Source organism: Arvicola amphibius, chromosome X (assembly GCF_903992535.2).
Source record: "Arvicola amphibius chromosome X, mArvAmp1.2, whole genome shotgun sequence".
Taxonomy (NCBI): Eukaryota; Metazoa; Chordata; class Mammalia; order Rodentia; family Cricetidae; genus Arvicola; species Arvicola amphibius.
Genome location: NC_052065.1, coordinates 113,985,586 through 114,008,236, shown reverse-complemented (window position 1 = coordinate 114,008,236; position 22,651 = coordinate 113,985,586). Strand labels below are relative to the sequence as shown.

The window sequence follows — 22,651 nt, the reverse complement described above, 5'->3', positions numbered from 1 at the left end:
TCAATGAATTATTTACCTGTATCATTTATACAACCTTTAACTATTGTTTTAAACAAATATGTAAGCTCATTATGAATTCTTGATCGCCAAATCTGTTCATTCATATATGTGATATCTTATAATTTCAACTTGCTTTTTAACAATTTTATTACAACAATTTATTATTTATTCAGTGTGTGCATGTGTGTGTGTAAGAGAGAGACACATGGGGAAATCAGAGAATACGTTTTGGACATCAGTTTGTTACTACCATGTGAGACCAAGGGATTATTGAATTTAAATCTTCAGGGCTGCTGGGTACTTGTGAACCCATCTCACTAGCCCTCACATGTGTTTTTATTTGTTTCTGTTGAATCAGGATATCACCATATAACCTTGGCTGGTCTTGCAGAGTATGTTGGCCTGGTACTCAAGAAAGATTGACAGGCCTCCTGAGTACTGATATTAAAGGTGTGTGCCATCACACCTGGCTCTCTCAAATCGCATTTATTCACAAAATTATTTAAATAAATACTGTTAAGACCTGCATCATTGCCAGGTTGTGGTGGTGCATACCTTTAATCCCATAATTCGGGAGGCAGAGGCAGGTGGATTCCTGTGAGTTTGAGGCTAGTCTGTTCTACAGAGAGAGTACCAGAACAGGTTCCAAAGATTGACAGAGAAACCCTGTCTCAAAAAAAGAACAAACAAACAAACAAACAAAAACAAAAAACAACCCTGCATCATTCATTTTTATATTAGCTTCCTGTTTTTGTATTTCAAAGCCAATGACACTCATTAGGCATATTATCTGAATTTCACTTAGAATTTGAAGTCTACCTGGTATTGAACTTTTGCTCCCATATTTTGATTCCAAGTTTATTTTCTTTGTACCTATTCAATTGTTCCAACTCAATTCAGTCCAAAGTGTTTACTCTCTTCCTTAATTTTAATGTCATTTTCATCATATATAAAGTTGCAATACATGTTCTATTCTATTTCTAGTCTTCATTCAGCCTCATGAGTCTAATCATTCCTTTGGACAATGTCATGCTGTTTTAGGTATGTGTACTAGATATTCTTATATATATTACTTTTATTTAATTACAAATATGCAACTATTTGCTTGTTAATCTGTTAAATCACCAATAAAGAAAAAGTTGTTACCATTTGCATTTTGTCTTTTTTTTTTTTTTGGTTTTTCGAGACAGGGTTTCCCTGTAGTTTCTAGAGCCTGTCCTGGAACTAGCTCTTGTAGACCAGGCTGGTCTCGAATTCAGAGATCCTCCTGCCTCTGCCTCCCCAGTGCTGGGATTAAAGGCGTGCGCCACCACCTCCCGGCTGCATTTTGTCATTTTAATAAATTTTTCTTTGAAATATTATAATTTTGTGTAAAAATTATGTTTTTGATTCATTTTTATAATTTCTGAAATTGTTATAACTTTTTTATATTGTTGTACTGCTGTTTTTGCTCAATAATTAGAATGAATTAAGTGAATTGTTTAACGAATAACATCTTTGTAATTTAACAAGTTTTAAGTAAATCTATTATTTTAGAATAGTCTATTTACAGAGATATTACAAGTATAGTAAAGACAATTCTAATATATTCCACATTTAGATTGCCTTAATAAAAATCTATAATAGTTGGTGCTTTCATAGGAGAGAATTTGAGCGTGTTATTGTCAAATTTAAAATAAATATATTTAAGCTCAGTCTAGCACTTTTATTATTTATTTTTATTATTACAAATTTATCTATTTTTTCATTTTATTATCTTTTTAAAAATTTCACATGGATATTGTATTTGAATCATTTCCCTTCCTTCTCCTCTCCTCATCCTCTCCTACATATCCTTTCCAGTCCTCCTGTACCCTCTCGAATTCATGGCCTCCTCTTTGCTATTGTTACATATGTGTATATATATTTATATTAATGAATATTCATGTTTAAGATATTTATATCAGGGATGACCAGTTGTTACTGGGTAACCAGTTAGGGAACTTATCTCTGAAGTAATTATCTGAGGTAATCTCTTTCAGTAGTCATTAATTGTCTCTAGCTCCTCATGTAGGTGTGGGGCTGTTGTACAATACACCCATCCATGTTGGCATATCAACTGCTATTATCAGTGTTCAGATCTTATTTAGCCAGTCATATTGTTCAGTTTTTTGGGGGGTGTACTTCCTCTTTTATATATAGAAAATGCATAGGTCTGATACCCTAGACCTTGAAAACTTTCTTGCTCCTATTGTACAGTGTTCTCTGAGCTTTATGTGTAGGAGTGGTGTGGTAGACGTATCAATTGGAGTTATATAAAAGATAGTGGGATATAGTTAAGAGAGGATATGGATTCAAACTCACAACAAAATGAAATTCTGGAAAATAAATTATACTCAGATTATTTATGTACTCTGATCATTTACCTTGAGGCACAAGGGATGGACTTTGGACGTCTGTGTGACTCATGCGCCACATCTACCACTAAGCATAGTTGGTGTGTAATGTCTTGAAAGTAAGGTTATGATGGAGACAATTCTTTGTGGCAGCATCCATCAGTAGCTAATAGATAATATTGCAGCAAATAATAAATCCATACAAAATGGATATAGTGGACTGATAAATCTCATCAGAGAATGTACATCGTTGATTAAAATCCCAGTAATGCTCATTGCTTTACAGCTTGATTTTATGTCAATATGGTTTTATTTGCTCTACATTAGTATTTTTCTGAAACAACTTAAAGCTATTGATTTTAAGTCTTCAGTGTCATTGTTACTTAAAGAAACAGGGCAGTATTTTGAGGTTTTCTAATCTGAAATCTACTGTAATGAGAAAGTTAAATCGAATAATGTTTAGTGGAAATGGAACATATTTGGAATTATCATACAATAATTCTCTAGGTTTACCATGATTTATAAACACTCCATTCATTTAGTGCTGTCTCTTCAAATTAAAATATGAATGTTTGGGATAAATTTCACAACTGAAATTACCATTCTTAGGATACTGGATGTCTTGTGAACCAGTATTTTAGTTCCACTCTTTCCAACCTGTGTTGTTATTTTTTAGATTGCATGTTACTGATAAAATCGCAAATTTATATGCAGCTCTATGAAATAATACAGTTGATAAATGTATTTTTAACTCACCTTCTTCAAACTATAGGATGCTATTACAACCAGAATGTGACCTTGATACATAGAAGTCATGATGTTTATTCTTTCCATCACTCCAAGGAATTTCCTGCTAACTCAATCTGTTTTCCTTTTCCACAATCCTTTTAATCTGTTCATCATTTCTATACTTCTATTATTTCAAAAATAGCTCATAAGGAGATACTGTGTATCACTTAGGGATGGGCTATTTCACTCAGTATACTTTAAATCTAGGTAAGAGGAAATAGTATTAATGTATTGGATATTATTAGGCCCATGGTGAATACTCTAAGTACTTAGTTAAAATTTCCAAATTTCCACAGAAGTATAATTCTTAGCGAATTGTTACTTTCAGGCACGGTGCATTACTTTTGATTCCTAAGCAGTACTCCATTGCATGGATATGCTAGTTTATCTAATCATAGTCAATGAAGAATATTTGGGTTGTTTCACAGTGCATTGTTGTTTTTATTTTGTCATACTTAGTGAATTAAAATAAACTTATTAGTTTAGATTCCTTTACAATAGTATCACCCTTACACAATATTATTACCTTAAATATTTCTTTTTACATTTAGAAACATACCATTCTTAGACTTTTTGATCAATCACAAAACATAATTAAGATCCCTTGTAGGGAAATAAAAGCTCATAGTATTTATCCGTACTTTTTCTTACTAAATTTTATCTTCCTTCTTGATAGTCCATCATCATTTCATAGTTTCCTTTCTGTTTACAGAACCTGCTTTACTCATTATTTAAGTTTTCTGACAACAAATTGTCTTTCCTTTCAGCAGAGGCATCTTTTTCATTCATCGTTAAAGCTTACTTTTGCTGAATATACAGTGGTGAGTTTAAAACAAAAACCTTATGGCACCTCTTCTTGTCCTCCATGGAAGAGAAATTCTCATTCCAATGGTTTCCAATTTAAGATAATTTCTCAAAAATTTAGATGTACACTGGTACATATATCTTTGAATCTATTGAGATGCACTGAAATTTAGACAACTGTACAAATGAACTGAAAACTTTCCTCTCTTATCCTTCTACTTTCTCCTGGTAATCCCTTCCCTTTACTCAACTGTCTTACTTATATCTTGCTGTATTCAGTCTTTCCTCTAGATTCCATATATGGAAGAACATGGGAAATTCTTAAATTTCTGAGTCCAACTTTTTGGCATAACTTGATGATCAGCAATTGCACAAATTTTCTACAAGTGAATTCAGTCTTCATGGCTAAATACTACTCCTCCTGTATTTGTATGCATATGTATGTGCATAATGTTCTCTTGATTCCTTCACCTTTTAATATTTAGGATTATTCCAAACCTCAGATACCAGGAATTCAATAGACTTATTGAATATGTAGCTTAATGCTTTGAAAGGAGTTTTGAGAAACTTGCAAACTTGATTTCCTTGAGTGCTTTTTCACCCACAAACTTTTCTCTGATGGCACAATAAGCAGTTGATGCTTCCAGTATACTTCTGAAGCCCTCGGGTCTCAGCTTTTTCTTAATTTTTTTAAAAATGGTTTTTATTTTACTTTTGAATTCTGTCTGTGCAGGTGCAGGTGCACATATTGTCCAGAAGAGGGACTCAATTCCCTTGAAATGGGAACAACAGGTGGTTGCCAGCCACTTGACATAGGCGTTAGAGACTAATCATCTGTAAGAACACTACATTACACACTGCTGAACCATCTTTCTATTCCCTTGATTCTTTTTTCTCACTAGAAATAATTCTTAGTTTCTAATTGAAAGTTAGCTTTTTCATATAGTATATTCTGATTATGGTTTCTCCTCCCCCAGATCTCCCAGCTCCTGACAGCAGTTCCTCCCCACTTCTCCACCCACCCAAATCCCCCCCCCCTCTCTCTCCTCTCTCTCATGTTAAAATACAAATAGACATAGGAAATAATAACAGGATAAAACAAGATAAAGCAAAAGTAAACAAGCCAGAATATGACAAACCTAACAAACAGGTGAGGAAAAAAGAGCCAAAGAGAAAATACCATTGTGTTTCTTTTATATTGGCCCTCTACTGATGGGCATGGGGTCTTCCCTTAAGTGTAGTTTTTATACCCAGTGAGGCACCATTGGAGAAAACTAATTTTTCCTTTGTGGGCAGATATTAGTTGGAGAGAGCTTCTAGCTTAGGCATGGAACCCATGTCTACTTTCTCTCTCAGCACTCAGACCCCATCTGTCTTAGATTTGTGCAGGCCCTGTGCAAGCTTTCACAGTCTCTGTAAGTTCACAAGTGTGTCAGTCCTTTTGTATCTAGAAGGTCTTGTTTCCTTGGTTTCTTTTATTCTTACTGGTTCTTACAATATAGCCCCTGAATTCCTAAATATGTTGTTCAGATTGTATAATTTCTAGTTTGTTTTTCAGTTCACTGATTCTTTGTTCTGTTCATATTGTGAAACCCATTCATGGATGGAGTCTTTTAAGTAAGTTTTTGTAATTCTAAGTTTTCAAATTTCCAACTTATTTTATAAAATGTTTTTAGACACATTTATTTTATTTTATGTGTTTGGATGTTTTGTTATGTATATGTTTCACGTGTGTGCCTGGTACCCAGGGACCTGAGAAGACAGTTTTGGATCCTTTACAACTGGGGTTATGAATGGTGGTGATCTACTATGTGGGTGCTTGGAACTGAACTTGGATTCTCTGCTGGAATGGCAAGTGTGGCTTAACTGCTGAACCACCTCTCTATCACCACATCTTATTCTTTATGTGTCTTTCTCTGCTAATAATTTCTAATCCATATTCTCCATGGAGTCTTCACTTCTAATCTTCTACCAGGGACCACAAAAGCCACCTCAGATGATAGAGATGTTTGAAGTATCTGATAGATTTTAAAGCATCCATGTTTTTAAAAAGGTGATTAGAAACACTTATTCAATACTTCAATAAGTGTTTATAGGAGCTAACCCCAGACTCTCCTATGTGGCAGCCACTGACCCTGTGTAGATAACGATTGTTACTAGGTGTTGAGGATGAAAAGTTCTGCTTTATAGCTGGCTGTCTCTGAAACCCTGCAACTTCAGTTGTAGGAGAACATTACTATGGTTTTGTGAACGTGGATGGCAGGCTTCCCACTGGTTCTTTACTCTCTTGTTGCAGGGGTCAAATCACAGTTCATTTTCTGTGTTACCAAGTTCTCATTTCACGGTCCTTCAGCTAATGGGAATAGTTTTCTTTAAAAATAAACTTATGTATGATTAATCAGCATTTTCAGGTATGTTTGGCAGAGGGCAGAAGGAATAAGGAAATGTTTCTACTATCCTTGTCAGGAATGAAACACCCAGGTCAGTTTACAGTACATACAAAATATTTTTCAAAACAGTCATAATCAACCTTACTCATTATCACCCATTTCTTTGCTTTGGATTTAGCCCATGATTGTACTATCATATACCTTCATTCTTGAAATAATAAGTTCCTTCAGGGTTTGAAAAATATCTTTACTCACACTTACACTTGAATACTTATCTGAGTACAGAATCCTAGATGAGCAGTTATTTTTCTGTTAACTGTTAGATGTTGGGTTGTTTCTTTTAACCTCTATTATTCTTAAGTTTTATTATTATTTGTTTTGTATGTATATGTGCAGGCACATATGTGACATGATGTGCATGTGGAAGTCAAAGAACAATTTGTGGGATTTGGTTTTCTCCTTCCATCATGTAAGTTCCAACCATCTGAACTGAGCCATCTCACTGGCCTTTGTCTTGTATTATTGATCTTAAACCCATTGTTAATATGATTCTCATTTCATCTTCCTTAAACTGTGGAAAATCATTTCTTTTGTGGTGCTTTGAAAGAAAATGGCCCACAAAGGGAGTGGCACTATTAGGAGCAACAACCTTTTGGGTAGGTGTGGTTTTGTTGGAGGAAGTATGTCACTGTGGAGGAGAAATTTGATGTCTTTTATATGCTCAAACACCTAGTTAGTCAGTTCATTTCCTGTTGCCTGTCTATCAAGATGTAGGACTTTCTTTTTTCCCGTATTATGCCAAAAAAAGGGGGCACAGGCACTCGGGATGGATGGCCGAAAGCCGCCATTTTGCAGCCGGGAATCAAACTCGGGACCTCTGGACACACAGGTGCCACGCTTAGCTGCTGAGCCACTGCTCAGCTCAAAATGTTGGACTTTCAACTCAAGCACCATGTCTGCCTGCATGCCACCATGACCCACCATGATGCTAATGGACTAAACTTCTGAAACTGTAAGCCAGACCAATTAAAGGTTTTCCTTTTTAAGACTTGTGTTCATGGTGTCTCTTCACAGCAACAGAAACAGACAATTTTCAATATTTTTTCTTTGCATTTTTGTAGTCTTCATTAGGTATGATTGCTACATGTATGTTACAACTTCTCTCATTTGCAATTCCATTTTTAAATCTCTCCATACTCTTTTATAGCTTAACCCTTCATCAAATGTTTTTTTTTATTTGATGAATATTTTCACTCCTGAATGATTTGTGAAATAGTTTTTAAATTACTAAGTATCTTTAGAATCTCTTTAGTGTGGGTTACATTTGAGTGACCTTTATTCTATATTTATTATTTGAGCGTACGTATGCAGTTTAGTTGTTGTTTTTGTTCTCCCTTTTGTTTTGGTCTTTTCTTTTTCCTCTTGGAAGTCTCTGGTATTCTGTTCTGTACATTATCCTTATAGAGTGATTTCTGTAAAGACTTGTGCTAGAGGCAACTGGGATTTACTCCACCAGAAAACAGCTTTCAATGTTAATTTTATTTAGTATGTGTTCATACCATATGTAATATAAGTTCAGACTTCATGAGGGCAATTTATCATAAGATGGAAACTTTCGTTAGACTTTTTTGTTTGTTTACCACCCAGCAAGCAGGTCAGAAATGTTTCCTTGAGGTATCCCTGAGCTACCAAACAGAGTATTTTTTCTCCTAGTTCTTTATTCTCAGGATATAGCTTATCGTACTTATGGTTCCATTTACAGCTCTCTTTCTTACACAGGTACAAGGTCATGAGCCATTTCCCTGAAAAGGCTTTTGACAGCATAGCCCATTCCTGTCAATTACTACAAACAATTAGATCTGCCCTTAGACTACCGGAGTACTTGCTAATGTGCTTATCACTCTGGGTTCAAGTTCCTTGTATATTATGGCTACTGGGAATTTTGCTTTCATGATTTATCACGATTATTTAAATTGCCACAATTCATTCATCACTTCTATGTCCTTATAGTAGTGTTCGGCTCTAGACAAGTTTGTCATGTTGATGGAACTTTTATAGAAATTATTTTGAATAGTGTAAAAATGTGGTGGATAAGTTTTTCTGTGTGTTTTATGGTCATCATCCTTTAAATGTATTTTCATGGGAGAAAATGCCCTCTATGACTCAGTCTCAAACAAATAAATATACAGGTGTGTGACCAATTATAAACTTTCTACCTTATAAGGACCTGATAGTCTTAGTGTAGGGTGTGTTAGAGGATACTTGTCTTTAATGGAAGCATGTTTACTGTTGTTTGGTTGAAATCCCCAAATTTAGGTAATATATTTTCTATGTCTATCCATATTTAGCTACCAGTATGCCTGATAATTTCTGAGGTTGTCTACCTCCATTATAACTCTCTAAGTATTTTTTTCATAATTATAGGTTTATTTATGCATACATAGAGTTCATGTTTTTACCCCAGTCTAATTACATTTTTTTGATGATTGAATCAAATATTTAATTTCTACAATTTGAGAAATATTAAAATACAACACTGCTTTAATGGCATGTAAAATATTTGAAGTGTAACATTACTAAACAATCACCAGATGAATGGTATTTTGACCACTAATTTCTCCCAGTATTCTGACTTAGAGAAAATTTGACTCATTCAAATAGGAATCATTTCAATAAAAACTTCCTGTTTATTATGTTTACTGAATTTTTCATATTTTAAGATGCTAGTTTTTATGTTTTATTGTATTCATTTACCTTTAGAATAATGACTGTAACATAATAGGAGATAGACATTTCTCTTCTCATTACATAGCATTTATTTTTTTATCTCTTTTGGTACTAAAACTGATACTGATGACTAGTAGTTTAAACTATAGTTTAACATCATTGTATAGTAGCCTGCACATGAAATCATGCTGTTATTATGTTTCCTTGAATTTTTCACTAAATTATATAAGAAAACAATACAATGTATATTAAAAGTTTACTTGTAAAACAGTCAAGACGTAAAAAGTAAACAATGAAGTCTTACCAAGTGCTAAGAACTTTTAGAGGCATGAGATGATAGATAAAAATCCAGAGAATTCCTCAAGTAGTAATAAGAATAATTTACTTACTTACATTTACTGATGCATTTTGAATTTACATTGCTATCTTTAAAAAATTATTTTGCCTAATTTTTAAAATGTTTCTATTGAGGTATATATTTTTCTCTGCTCCCTCCCTTTTTCTCCCCTCCCCTTCTGCCCTCTCCATTGATTCCCATGCTCCCTATTTACTCAGGAGATCTTGTCTTTTTCTACTTCCAATGTAGATTAGATTCATGTATGTCTCTCTTAGGATCCTCTTTGTTGTCTAGGTTCTCTGGAATTATGCATTGTAGGCAGGTTTTCTTTGCTTTATGTCTAAAAACCACTTATGAGTGAGTGCATATTATATTTGTCTTTCTGGGTCTAGGTTACCTCACTCAATATTATGCTTTCTAGATCCATCCATTTGTCCACAAATTTCAAGATGTTGTTATTTTCTTCTGCTGTGTAGTACTCCATTGTGTAAATGTACCACATTTTCCTTATCCATTCTTCAGTCAAAGGGCATTTAGGTTGTTTCCAGGTTCTGGCTATGACAAGCAATGCTGCTATGAACATAGTTGAACACATGTCCTTGTGGCATGATTGAGCATCCTTTAGATATATACCCAAAAGTGGTATTATTAGGAAGGTTGTTTCCTAATTTTCTGAGAAATTGCCATACTGGCAGCTGGACCAGTGTGCACTTCCACCAGCAATGCAGAAGTGTTCCGTTTTCTTCACAACCTCTCCAGCATAAGTTGTCATTAGTGTTTTTTATCTTGGCCATTCTTAAAGGTGTAAGATGGAATCTTATGTTGTTTAATTTTCATTTCTCTGATGACTAAGGATGTTGAGCATTTCCTTAAGTGTCTTTCAGCCATTTTAGATTCCTCTGTTGAGAGTTCTGTGTTTAGGTCTGTACCCCATTTTTATTGGATTATTTGTTCCTTTGATGAACAATTTCTTGAGTTCTTTGTATATTTTGGAGATCAGTCCTCTGTCCAGTATGGGGTTGGTGACGATCTTTTCCCACTCTGTAGGCTGCCATTTTATGTTATTGCTGGTGTACTTTGCTTTACAGAAGCTTCTCAGTTTCAGGAGGTCCCATTTATTGTTTCTCTCAGTGTCTGTGGTACTGGGGTTGTATTTAGGATGTGGTCTCCTGTGCCAATGCATTCAAAGTGTACTTCCTACTCAATTACATGTAATAGGAATCACACAGCATTCACACTCACACACATGCACGCACGCACACACACACACACACACACACACACACAGATTTTAACTTACTCATTTCATGGTTTTTGCATATATGTTTTCAGGGTTGACCATTTGGTGTTGAATAAGCTATTGGTATGCTTTTCTCTGGTGAAGACTGTCTCATGTTGTCAACATTCTTTAATTAACTGTAATTACTTTTATAGGGTTGAAGCCTCATGGGCTTTTCCCTCATCCACTTCGGAATGTCTATTGTTGTCATCCACATGTTTGAGCAGTCACATTGTTGAGACTTTATAGGTGTAACTTCTGTTGTTACTACTAGCAGACAAAGTTTCAGAAAAAAATGCCCTCATCCCCTGGCTTTTACAGTCTTTCTGCCCCCTCTTCCACATTGTTTCCTGATTCTTGGGTATGGGAGTGCTTTGTAAATGTATCCTTTGTGACAAGGATCCACAACTCTGCGTTTTGATTGGTGGTAGTTTCTGCAATGGTCTCTGTCTGATCAAAAGAGAAGTTTCCTTAATGCTGTGAAGTTTGCTTGATTGGAAAGGACTTGTGTGTGTGTGTGTGTGTGTGTGTGTGTGTGTGTGTGAGAGAGAGAGAGAGAGAGAGAGAGAGAGAGAGAGAGAGAGAGAGAGAGAGAGAGATAAAATGATTCTACAGTGGTGCTTTCTCTTGACTTTTCCAAAATTATTCAACATTAGTTATCTCTTCCCATAACCCCTCATTTATCCTGCTTTCCCATCCCCACCTCAAAAACACTTCTTGCTCCATTGTAGAGGCCCATGTGGGCTCCAACATAGATAACTATTTTCCCTAACTAGACTGGAACGAAGTCACAAGGAATAATCGGACACAACTTACATGGTCATCCTTGAAGGGCAAGATCCCACGTTTATTCTCCAGTTTATATATCATCCCATCAATTGAGCTGGAAAATCCATTAGGCTGTCTCCTAGGTAACCAAGTGAATGGTCTTTTGTCACATCCACATCTACCTGTTTGGAGTATGCTAGCTGTCACTTAGGCCATGAATTAGCATCTCTATAAGACATCCTCCAAATTACAAAAGGAAGGAGCACCAAACATCCTGATCAGCTTCAGTCAACACCTCTCCTCAGGCGATCTACATTAATAACAAAAGAAAATAGGAGCAGCACATCCAGGCTGTTGTTAGGCTGAGGCAGCTTGTCTATAAAGTTACGTGACCACCTCAGACTGAGCCTATGGCTCTTGTGCCATACGGAAATATGGGCCTACACTCCATAATTAGTCATTCTTCCTTTATACTACTGCCATTCTATTTCCCCTCTTCTACAAGCCTTCTGTCTTACTATTTTCCTGAGGTACATTTTAAATACATATATTTAAAATTAAAATCTAACACCCACATATGAATCAGAACTTGTGACTTTGTCTTTCTTGTCTTGGTCAATTCACTCGGAGTGTTTATTTCCAGTTTCATTGTTGACCTCTGTGTTTTATAACTTCATTTTTCTTAACAAGTGAATAATATTCCATTGTGTAAACTAGTCACATGTTCCTTATGCATTCATTAACTGATGAGCATTTAAGCTATTTTCATTTTTCTGGCTATTATGAATAATGAAGCAATTAATATGGATGAGCAAGACTTTCTACAGTAGAATATAGAGTCCTTTGGGTACATGTCCCAGAGAGCTATGGTTAGAGCATTTGGGAGATCAATTTTTAGATTTTTGAGGAACCTTCACACTGATTTATATTCTAGCCGCACCAGCTTTCACTCAAACCAGTAGTGAATAAGTGTTCCCCCTTTTCCATACCCATACCAGTATTTGTTTTCATTTGATTTTTTTTATCCTAACCATTCTGAGAGAAGCAATATGAAAAGTTGTTTTAATTTAAGTTTCCCTGAAGGCTAAAAAAAAGAATATTGAAAATATATATCTAAAACATATAAATTTCTTTTTTTTGAGAACTATGTTAGGCTCCATGCCCACGTTGTTAACTGGATTTCTTTCTTGTTGTTTTGTTTATTGAGTTCTTTGTATACCTAACACTTTGTCAGATGTGTATCTGGTAAAAATATGGCTCCTATTCTGAATTCTGCCTCTTCAATTGAATTATGATGTCTTTTGCTTAATGTCTGTGCTACTGGGATCCTCTTCAAAAAGTCCTTTTCTATACTTATATAAGTTGGAGTATATCCCCTACTTTCTCCTCTAACTCAACTGGGACTTTAGGTATCGTGTTGAGGTCCTTAATCCATTTGGACTTGAGTTTTGTAAACAGTGAAAGAAGATTTTCTATTGTATTCTTCTACATGTAGTTTTCCAGTTTGAACAGCAACATTTGTTGAAGATGCTGTCTTATCTTCCATGTCTTCTTTGCCAAAATTCAAGTGATTGTAGGTACATTGGCTTATATCCACAACTTTAATTCTACTCAGTTGACCACAGTGTCCATTTTTTCTATTAATGTCATATGGTTTTCATTGCTATACCTCTATAGAATAACTTGAAATAAGGAATGATGTTAACTCTTTCAGTGTTTTTTATGGTTCAGGAAAGTTTTGAGTATCCTGGTTGTGTGTGTTTTTAAGTTGCTTTTTTAATTTCTGTGAATAATTGTGTTAGATTTTTGATTGGGATTGCAATGAATTTGAATCTTCTCTGTGCGATGGCCATTTTTATATTGATACCAATATATTAACATGGAGGTCATTTTATCTTCTAGTCTCTTCTTCAATTGGTTTCATCAGGGTCTTAAAGTAATTGCTTGTAAAAGTCTTTCATTTCCTTATTTAGATTTATTTCAAGATACTTTATTTTTGTACGAATGGAATTGTTTCCATGATTTCTTTCTTAGTATATAAGAAGGCTACTTATATTTTCTATTAATTTCATATCTTTGATGAATGTGTTTATCAATTGTAGGAAATTTTCTTATGGAGTCTTTTGGGTCTTTTAGGTATATAATCATATCTTCACATAAGGATTCTTTGACATTTTACTTTTCTATTTGTATCCCTTTGTCTCTTTCACTAGTCTTGTTGTTATAGCTAAGTCTTCAAGGACTATATTGAAAAGGAGTAAAAAGAGCTGACATTCCTGTCTTATTCCCGACTTTAGCAGAAATGCTTTGACTTTCTCTCCATTTAGCATAAGGTAGGCTTTGGGTTTCTTTTATTATTATTATTATTATTATTATTAATATTATTATTTATTTTTCCATTAATGTAACCCCACTTGGCGGGTCAGCTATTCAGGGTCCTCTGAAGGGGCGCTACCTGAAAGACATGGGCTGGAGAGAGAAAGGAGACCAAGCAAGATTCTATTTGTCAAGGTCGCGTTTATTAGGGTGAAGGTTACAGCTTATATAGCCCTTGAATGAAGTGGGGGTAGGAAGGAACTTTTGCCGGGATAGTGAAGGTCATCAGTCAGCACCCCTGGTGTAAGCTGAAACATGTGATTCCATTAACATTTTTCAAGATAGTTGGAATAAGGGGCGGGTTCCATTAACAGATAGGTCTCAAGAGAGTTCAGATGTGGGGCGGGTTCTCTGCAAACATCCTTAGAGCAATGACCTCTGCTATCCTTTAAGACAATGGTCCCTGACACATTAAAAAATTTATACTTCCTTGCCTCCTCCAATTCCCCCCGCCCTGCTCCCCCACTCACCCTCCTCCTTCACCTTCCCTCCTAAAGAGAGGGCAGGGGACCCTGTCCTGTGGGAAGTCCAAGCCCTCCCCACATCCAGGCCTAGGAAGCTTTGCATCCAATAGACTAGGGTCCCAAAAAGCCAATCCATGCAGTAGAAACAAGTCCCAGTGCCTTTATCAAAGGCTTCTCAGTCCGCCCCCATTTTCAGCTACATTCAGAGAGTCTGGTTTGATCTCATGCTCATTCAGTCCTGGTCCAGCTGGATTTGGTGAGCTCCCATTAGAACAGGCACACTATCTCAGTGGGTGGACCAACCCCTCACAGTACAGACTTCCTTGCTCATCTTCTCCCTCCTTCTGCTTTTCAACTGGACTTTGGGGGCTCAGTCCGTTGTTCTGATGAGGGACTTTGTCTCTATCTCCATCCATAGCCTGATAAAGACTCTAAGATCTATTTCACAAAAACTTTAAAACTTTGAAGAAAAAAATTGAAGAGGACACCAGAAAATGAAATGATCTCCCATGCTCTTGGATGGGTAGGATCAACATAGTAAAAATGGCAGTTCCACCAAAGGCAATCTATAAATTCAATGAAATTCCTATCAAAATCCCAACAAAATTCTTCACAGAACTTGAGTTAATAATAATCAACTTTATATGGAAAAACAAAAAACCCAGGATAACCAAAACAATCCTACACAATAAAGGAACTTCAGGAGGCATTACCATCCCTGACTTCAAACTCTATTACAGAGCTACAGTAATGAAAACCGCTTGGTATTGGCATAAAAACCGAGACATTGGCCAATGGAATCGAATTGAAGACCCGGATATTAACCCACAAACCTATGAATACCTGATTTTTGACAAGGGAGCTAAAAGTATACAATGGAAGAAAGAAAGCATCTTCAACAAATGGTGCTGGCATAACTGGATGTCAACCTGTAGAAGAATGAAAATAGATTCATATCCATCACCATGCACAAAACTCAAGTCCAAATGCATTAAAGACCTCAATATAAATCTGACCACACTGAACCTGATAGAAGAGAAAGTGGAAAGAAGTCTACAACACATGTGCACAGGAGACCACTTCCTACATAGAACCCCATTAACACAGACAAGAGCAACAATGAATAAATGGGACCTCCTAAAACCGAGAAGCTTCTGTAAAGCAAAGGACACTGTCATTAAGACAAAAAGGCATCCTACTGAATAAGAGAAGATCTTCACCAACCCACAACAGACAAAGGTCTGATCTCCAAAATATATAAAGAACTCAAGAAACTACACATTAAAACTCTAATTAACCCAATTTAAAAATGGGATACTGAACTGAACAGAGAATTCTTAACAGACAAAGTTAAAATGGCCAAAAGACACTTAAAGTCATGTTCAACCTCCTTAGCGATCAGGGAAATGAAAATCAAAACAACTTTGAGATACCATCTTACACCTGTCAGAATGGCTAAAATCAAAAACACCAATGATAGCCTATGCTGGAGAGGATGTGGAGCAACAGGAACACTCATCTATTGCTGGTGGGAATGCAAACTAGTACGAACACTTTGGAAATCAGTGGGCAGTTTCTCAGGAAATTAGGAATCAACCTACCTCAGGATCCAGCAATACCACTCTTGGGAATATACCTAAGAGATCCTCTATCATATTACAAAAGCATTTGTTCAACTATGTTCATAGAAGCATTGTTTGTAATTGCCAGATCTGATTTCATTTATTATTACAAAAATATATTAGCAAATGATTTTCCTCTACCCCAGAATCTAGTTGCATTTGTCTCGTAGTTTAGCTTTACACTATTTAAAACTGTGGCCTAGCAGTTCAAACCACATGTTGATTTTTTTAGAAGACTGGATTCAATTCCCAGCATTCAAATGGTGGCTTACATTCATCCAAAGCACCAAGTCCAGGTGATCTAACTCCACCTTCTAGCTTGAAATGGCACCAAACACACATTAAATGCACATACATTTATGTAGGCAACACACATAAATAAACACACACACACACACACAAATAAATAAATAAATAAACCCACTAAAAATTTTAAGACATCCAGAGGATTTTTAGACTGTCTACAATGCCAATATATTTCTATAGCTATGAGAGAGGCAGGAACATTGTTTAAAAACCTAGATTTTATTATTGCAAGCATTGTATTCACATAATTCTTGCTTAAATTTTAATTTTGACCTCTTACCAGGTATTTATTTCCATAAAAATTCAGATTTCTTCCCCACAAGGGACAATAATTCATATCTACTTCTACTTTCTCTAAACTTGGACATTTTTATAAGTAAAAAAACCATCTTCTTTTTTTGCATGATTGAATGACTCGGCACTAATCATTCTTTAATAATTTCTTACCTGGATATTATTATAGCGTTTAGTATTTTCATATTATTTATCTAAATGAGTTATTGAACATATACTTTCTGAAATTAAAAGAATTATTTTTTATGAAGCCCTTACCATATAATAAAACTTAAGTTTAATGAATTTGTTCTTCTATCCTCTAAAACTTGCTATCAACAGTGCAGGCCCCCAAACTAGCAGAACTGAATATACTTGAGGAGCTGATTATAAATGTAGAATTATAAGACCAATACACCCTTATTGAGTGAGAATATTTAGTTTTAGTAAGATGCCAAAACGGTCATATGTACATTAAAGTGCAAAACACATTCATGTAAGTGACTATGGAAGGACAAAGATTTTTTTGGATATCAGAATGTGGTTCAACTCTGGATAGGCAAGATTACTATAGTTCAAGGATGTCACAAATTGAGATGGCAGCAGAAAAACAGAGTATCCAGAAGAAGGATTCTAATAGAGACATGAAATGCATCTCATAATTTTGAGGAATTATGTCCTGTATGGCAGACAGAATTGATAATCTAAAGAAATAAATAAAAGAAGACAAACAGATAGTAAATGGGCAGTCTAGCATCACATGGGGACTATTTTTCATTTTTAGCTAAAACATTCTGTTTTTAAAAACAATCTCTTCTCAGCTAGTGAAACTTCCCAGAGGCCCTATAATTATGAATAAGTTGGTCCATTGTTAAACCAAACATGAAACACATTAAACACATTATCATTTGTAGTACACAAATCTAGGATGCATTTTTCTACAAAAGCCCCATTCCTAAAACAAATTAACTTCGAGGATACATTTATTAAAAAAAAATTTGATCAAACTCATTCCCAGAACTGTAGTCTTCATTTCACAATGAGGGATGTCTAGATGAGGCTCTGTCTCCTATATTATTAAGATTAGGGCAGCAATGAACATGGATGAGCAAGTGTCTCTGTAGTAGGATATAGAGCATTTGGGGTATATGTACAAGAGTAGTATAGCTTAACCTTTGGGTATATCAATTCTCAGTTTTCTGAGGAACTGCCATAGTGATTTTCATAGTGGCTGTACAATTTCGCATTCCATCCAGCAATGGATGAGTGTTCCCCTTACTATGCCTCTTTGCCAGCAGGAGTTGTCATTCATTTTAGTGATCTTGGCAATTCTGAAGTAGTATAAAATGAATTCTCAAAGTAATTTTGAATTTCTCTGATGACTAAGAATGTTTAACATTTTAAAGTGCTTCTTAGCCATTCATATTTCCTTTTTGGAGAAGTCTCTATTTAGATCTGTACCCTATTTTTAATTGGGCTATGTCCTCGATATCAAGATTTTTTTTTAGTGTTCATGCATTTTATAAATTAGCCCTCTATCAGATGGGCAGTTCATAAAAATCTTTGCCTATTCTATAGCCTGCTACTTTGCCTAAAGGATGATGTCCTTTGTCATACTGAATCTTTTTAGTGTCATGGGCTCCTATTAATTGTTGTTCTTAATGCCTGTGCTATCAGTGTTCTGTACAGAAAGTCCTTTCTTATGGCAATTAATTCAAGACTATTCCTCACTTTTTATTCTATAATAATCAATGCATCCATTCTTATGCTAAAGTATTTGATCCATTTGGAGTTGTGTTTTGTGCAGGATGAGAAGTATGGATCTATTTGCCTTCTTATACATGAAGTCATGAAGTCATTCTGTTTTACCACAATCACCATTTGTTGAACATTTACTGTCCATACTGTCCATAGTTATGCAGATTTACGTTTGAGTCTTAAATTCAATTTCAATGAACATGTTTGTTTTTATGCCAATATAATTCTGTTTTTATTATAACTCTGTAGTACAGCTTGAAATCAGGGGTGGTGGTATCTCCAGACGTACTTCTATTGTATAGGACTGTTTTAACTATTGTGTGTGTGTGTGTGTGTATGTGTGTGTGTGTGTTTCCATATGAAGCTGAAATTTGTCCTTTTAAGTTCTGTGAAGAATTGTGTTAAAATTTTTGTTGGGATTGCATTGAATTTGTATATTGCTTTTTGTAATGGAGACCCTCAAACAACCCAGGCTATTGACAAGGCTATTGGTTGCTCTCTACAAACTGATGTGAAGGCCCTGCTTGAAGCCAAAACCCACACTATTCATTGAATTTGTAAATGTTGAGCTGATGCTTACCTAGAGCCTTCATCCCTAATGACTATACTATTCAGGCCACTATAAGGTACTTTGCATGCTACCAAAGAAGAAAGGTAAACACATATCCAAGCTACAATCCTATGTACAATGGTGACCTGCATGCAAAATGAACTAGTGCAATAGTGGCACAAAACTTGTGAGATTAACTAACCACTGTCTGATTAGATTTAAACACAGTTCATTAGATGGTGCCATTCCCCATCACTGCTCATGTGGTCAAGAACCAGGGGAAAACAAAATTACTACTAAAGAAATGTAGCAACAAAATGACTCCTAATGACTTTCTGTTATGCTCATATATTAGTATCTTGTTTAGCTATCACCAGAAATTTTCCTCCTTCAGTAGATGAGAAAAAATACAAAGACTTGTAGCCAGAAAATGTGCAGAGAGTGAGAGACCTTAGAACATTCTGTCCTAAGTAAGATATCTTTATTAATTCATGCCCTCTCATGGCTAAAGGAACCCTGTGTCAAAGGAGGAGGGAAGATTGTAAAAGCCAGAGGGAATACAGAACACTAGGAAAGCAAAGCCTTCTAAACACACTAGCAGTACAGACACACATAGGAACTCACAGAGACTATGGCAGCATGGACAGAGCATGCACAAGTCTGAGCCTAATGTAGTCTCAGTGCTGAGAGTAGAAACAGAGAAAATTCCACTTCCCTAACCCAGACGCTATCTCCAATTGCCAACTTCAGACAAACAAAATTTAGTTTTCTTCAAGGAGCTTTTGCTAGGTATACAAATCACTCTTTTTTTGTCATAATGAATTCCATTATTATATACAGTTAGTATGTACTAGTAAAACATTTCAAATAGCATAATAGATACATTAAATATAATAGTTTTCCATAGGTCCATTTGCATGCATATATATGTACATATATATGGTAACTATATTATTATATTTGTCCATAGTGATAGATGATAAGAAATTTTATTTTATTTCTCCCTTTTTTAAATTAACTAATTTTTAACCTATCAATTCCAGTTCCCCCTCCCCTCTCTCCCCCCAGTCCCCCTTCTTCTCCCTACTCCTCCTTCCATCTGCTTCTCAGAGAGGTTAAGATCTCCCCTGGGAGGTCAACTATGACTGGCCCTTATAGACACAGTGGAAATCAGTATGGCAATTTGTCAAAAAATTAGAAATCAATCTACCTCAAAACCCAGCAATAGAAATCACTCTTAAGGCACATCCCCTTGCCAATGTGGATGGCCAATACAAATACAAAATGAATTGAAAATACAAAATGAATTCAATGGTAGTTTTAAAGATTTTTATTTGTGGCAGTACATTGAGCTCCATAGAGACAGCGCCGGGGCAAGCGAGAGCCGGACGGGCACTGTGCGACTCTGAGCCTTGCCGACCAAAATCAACCAAACATGGGCAAAGGAGATCCTAAGAAGCCGAGAGGCAAAATGTCCTCGTATGCATTCTTTGTGCAAACTTCCCAGGAGGCACACAAGAAGAAGCACCCGGATGCTTCTGTCAACTTCTCAGAGTTCTCCAAGAAGTGTTCAGAAAGGTGGAAGACCATGTCTGCTAAAGAAAAGGGGAAATTTGAAGACATGGCCAAGGCTGACAAGGCTCGTTATGAAAGAGAAATGAAAACCTACATCCCCCCCAAAGGGGAGACCAAAAAGAAGTTCAAGGACCCCAATGCACCCAAGAGACCTCTTTCGGCCTTCTTCTTGTTCTGTTCTGAGTATCGCCCCCAAATCAAAGGAGAGCACCCTGGCTTATCCATTGGTGATGTTGCAAAGAACCTGGGAGAGATGTGGAACAACACCGCTGCAGATGACAAGCAGCCCTACGGAAAGACGGCTGCCAACCTGAAGGAGGAGTACGAACAGGATATCGCTGCCTACAGAGCTAAAGGAAAACCCGATGCAGCGAAGAAGGGGGCGGTCAAGGCAGAAAAGAGCAAGAAAAAGAAGGAAGAGGAAGATGATGAGGAGGACGAAGAGGATGAGGAGGAGGAGGAAGAAGAGGAAGACCAAGATGAGGAAGAAGATGATGATGATGAATAAGTTGGTTCTAGCGCAGTTTTTTTCTTGTCTATAAAGAATTTAACCCCCCTGTACACAACTCACTCCTTTTAAAGAAAAAAATTGAAATGTAAGGCTGTGTAAGATTTGTTTTTAAACTGTACAGTGTCTTTTTTGTATAGTTATCACACTACCGAATGTGTCTTTAGATAGCCCTGTCCTGGTGGTATTTTCAATAGCCACTAACCTTGCCTGGTTCCTTCTGGGGGTTGCAAATTGGCATGGAAATTTAAAGCGGGTTCTTGTTGGTGCACAGCACAAATTAGTTATATATGGGGACGATAGGTTTTTTTTGTTTTGTTTTTTTGTTGTTTTTGTTTTTGGTTTTGGTTTTTTTTTTCATCTTCAGTTATCTCTGATGCAGCTAATACGAAGAACTCTGTAATTGCAAAAAAAAATTGCAGCTGTTTTGTCGACATTCTGAATGCTTCTAAGTAAATACAATTTTTTATTTCAAAAAGATTTTTATTTGTGTGTCTGTGTGCATTTGTTTTGTTTTATTATATTTTATTATTAAATTTATTCACTTATTTTACATCTTTATAGCAGTTTCCCTTCCTCCTCTCCTTCCATTTCCTCCCTCTACCTCTCCTCTACCCCTATCTTTTGTAGAGTTATGCTTGTTCATTTCCCGACTGCCCAGACTCCTAAAATAATCACACAGAAACTATATTATTTAAATCACTGCTTAGCCAATCACTTTAGCATTTTGCTAGCTAGCTCTTACAGCTAGAATTAACCCATCTCTACTAATCTCCACATTGCCATGTGGCTGTGGCTTACTGGCAAGTTTCCTGATTCTCTGTTCCTGGTCATGGCTACATGGTGTCTCCTGTGTCTACCTTCTTTCTCCCAGCATTCAGTTTCGTTTTCCCTGCCTAACTCCACTCTGCCAAGCCATTGGCCGAAAGCAGATTCTTTATTCATTAACCAATAAAAGCACCACATATACAGAAGGACTTCCCACACCACCCATCCAGTCCTCTACTGGATCAGGCCTCCTCAAAGTATAACACGTCAAGTTGAGGGAGGCCTAAGCTCTTCCCCTTGTATTAAGGTTAGGCAAGGGAAGCCAGTATGAGGAATAGTTTTCCAAGAGTCAGCCAAATCATTAGGGACAGCCCTGCCCCCACTGCTAGGAGTCCTACAAGCTATACAACTGTCACATGTATGTAGAGAGCTTAGGTCAGTCCCAGGCACGTTTCCTGATTCTTACTTCAGATTATGTGAGTTCCTATCATCCAGGTTAGTTGTTTCTGTGGGTTTTCTTGTGATGTCCTTGACCTCTCTGGTTTCTACAACCCTTCCCCTCTCTCTTCAGCAAGATTCCCTGAGCTCAGATTAACGTTTGGCTGTGAGTCTCTGCATTTGTTTCCCTCAGTTACTGGTTGAAGGTTCTCTGATGTCAATTATGGTAGTCACCAATCTCATCACAGGAGAGGACCAGTTCAGGTTATGTATCCCCTATTGCTAGGAGTCTTAGCTGAGGTCATCTTTGTAGATCCATGGAAATTTCCCCTGTACCAGGTTTCTACCTGACCCCCAAATGCCCCCCCATATCAAGACATCACTTTCAGTACTTTCCTTATCCATCCACCCCAAGCAAATTCCTCATGTTCCCATCCTCACCTCTTCCCAGTCTTCCCAGGAGACCTCTTCTACTCACCCCCCTCCCAGAGAAATCCATGCATTTTCCCCATTAGGCCCTCCTTGTTATCTTGCCTCTCTAGAT

The 22,651-nt window shown here is 36.3% G+C and overlaps 1 protein-coding gene across 1 annotated transcript; it reads left to right on the top strand.

The window, feature by feature from the left end:
• Nucleotides 1-20,253: 20,253 nt before the first annotated feature.
• Nucleotides 20,254-21,103, top strand: LOC119805180 (high mobility group protein B1-like). Its single transcript, XM_038317070.1, has one exon. It carries the CDS (start codon nucleotides 20,254-20,256, stop codon nucleotides 20,899-20,901), a length of 648 nt encoding a protein of 215 aa, XP_038172998.1. The 3' UTR covers nucleotides 20,902-21,103.
• Nucleotides 21,104-22,651: the final 1,548 nt, after the last annotated feature.

Excerpts from the sequence above, each read along its gene's own strand:
- LOC119805180 (XM_038317070.1), top strand. The coding sequence starts at position 20,254 with ATGGGCAAAGGAGATCCTAAGAAGCCGAGAGGCAAAATGTCCTCGTAT.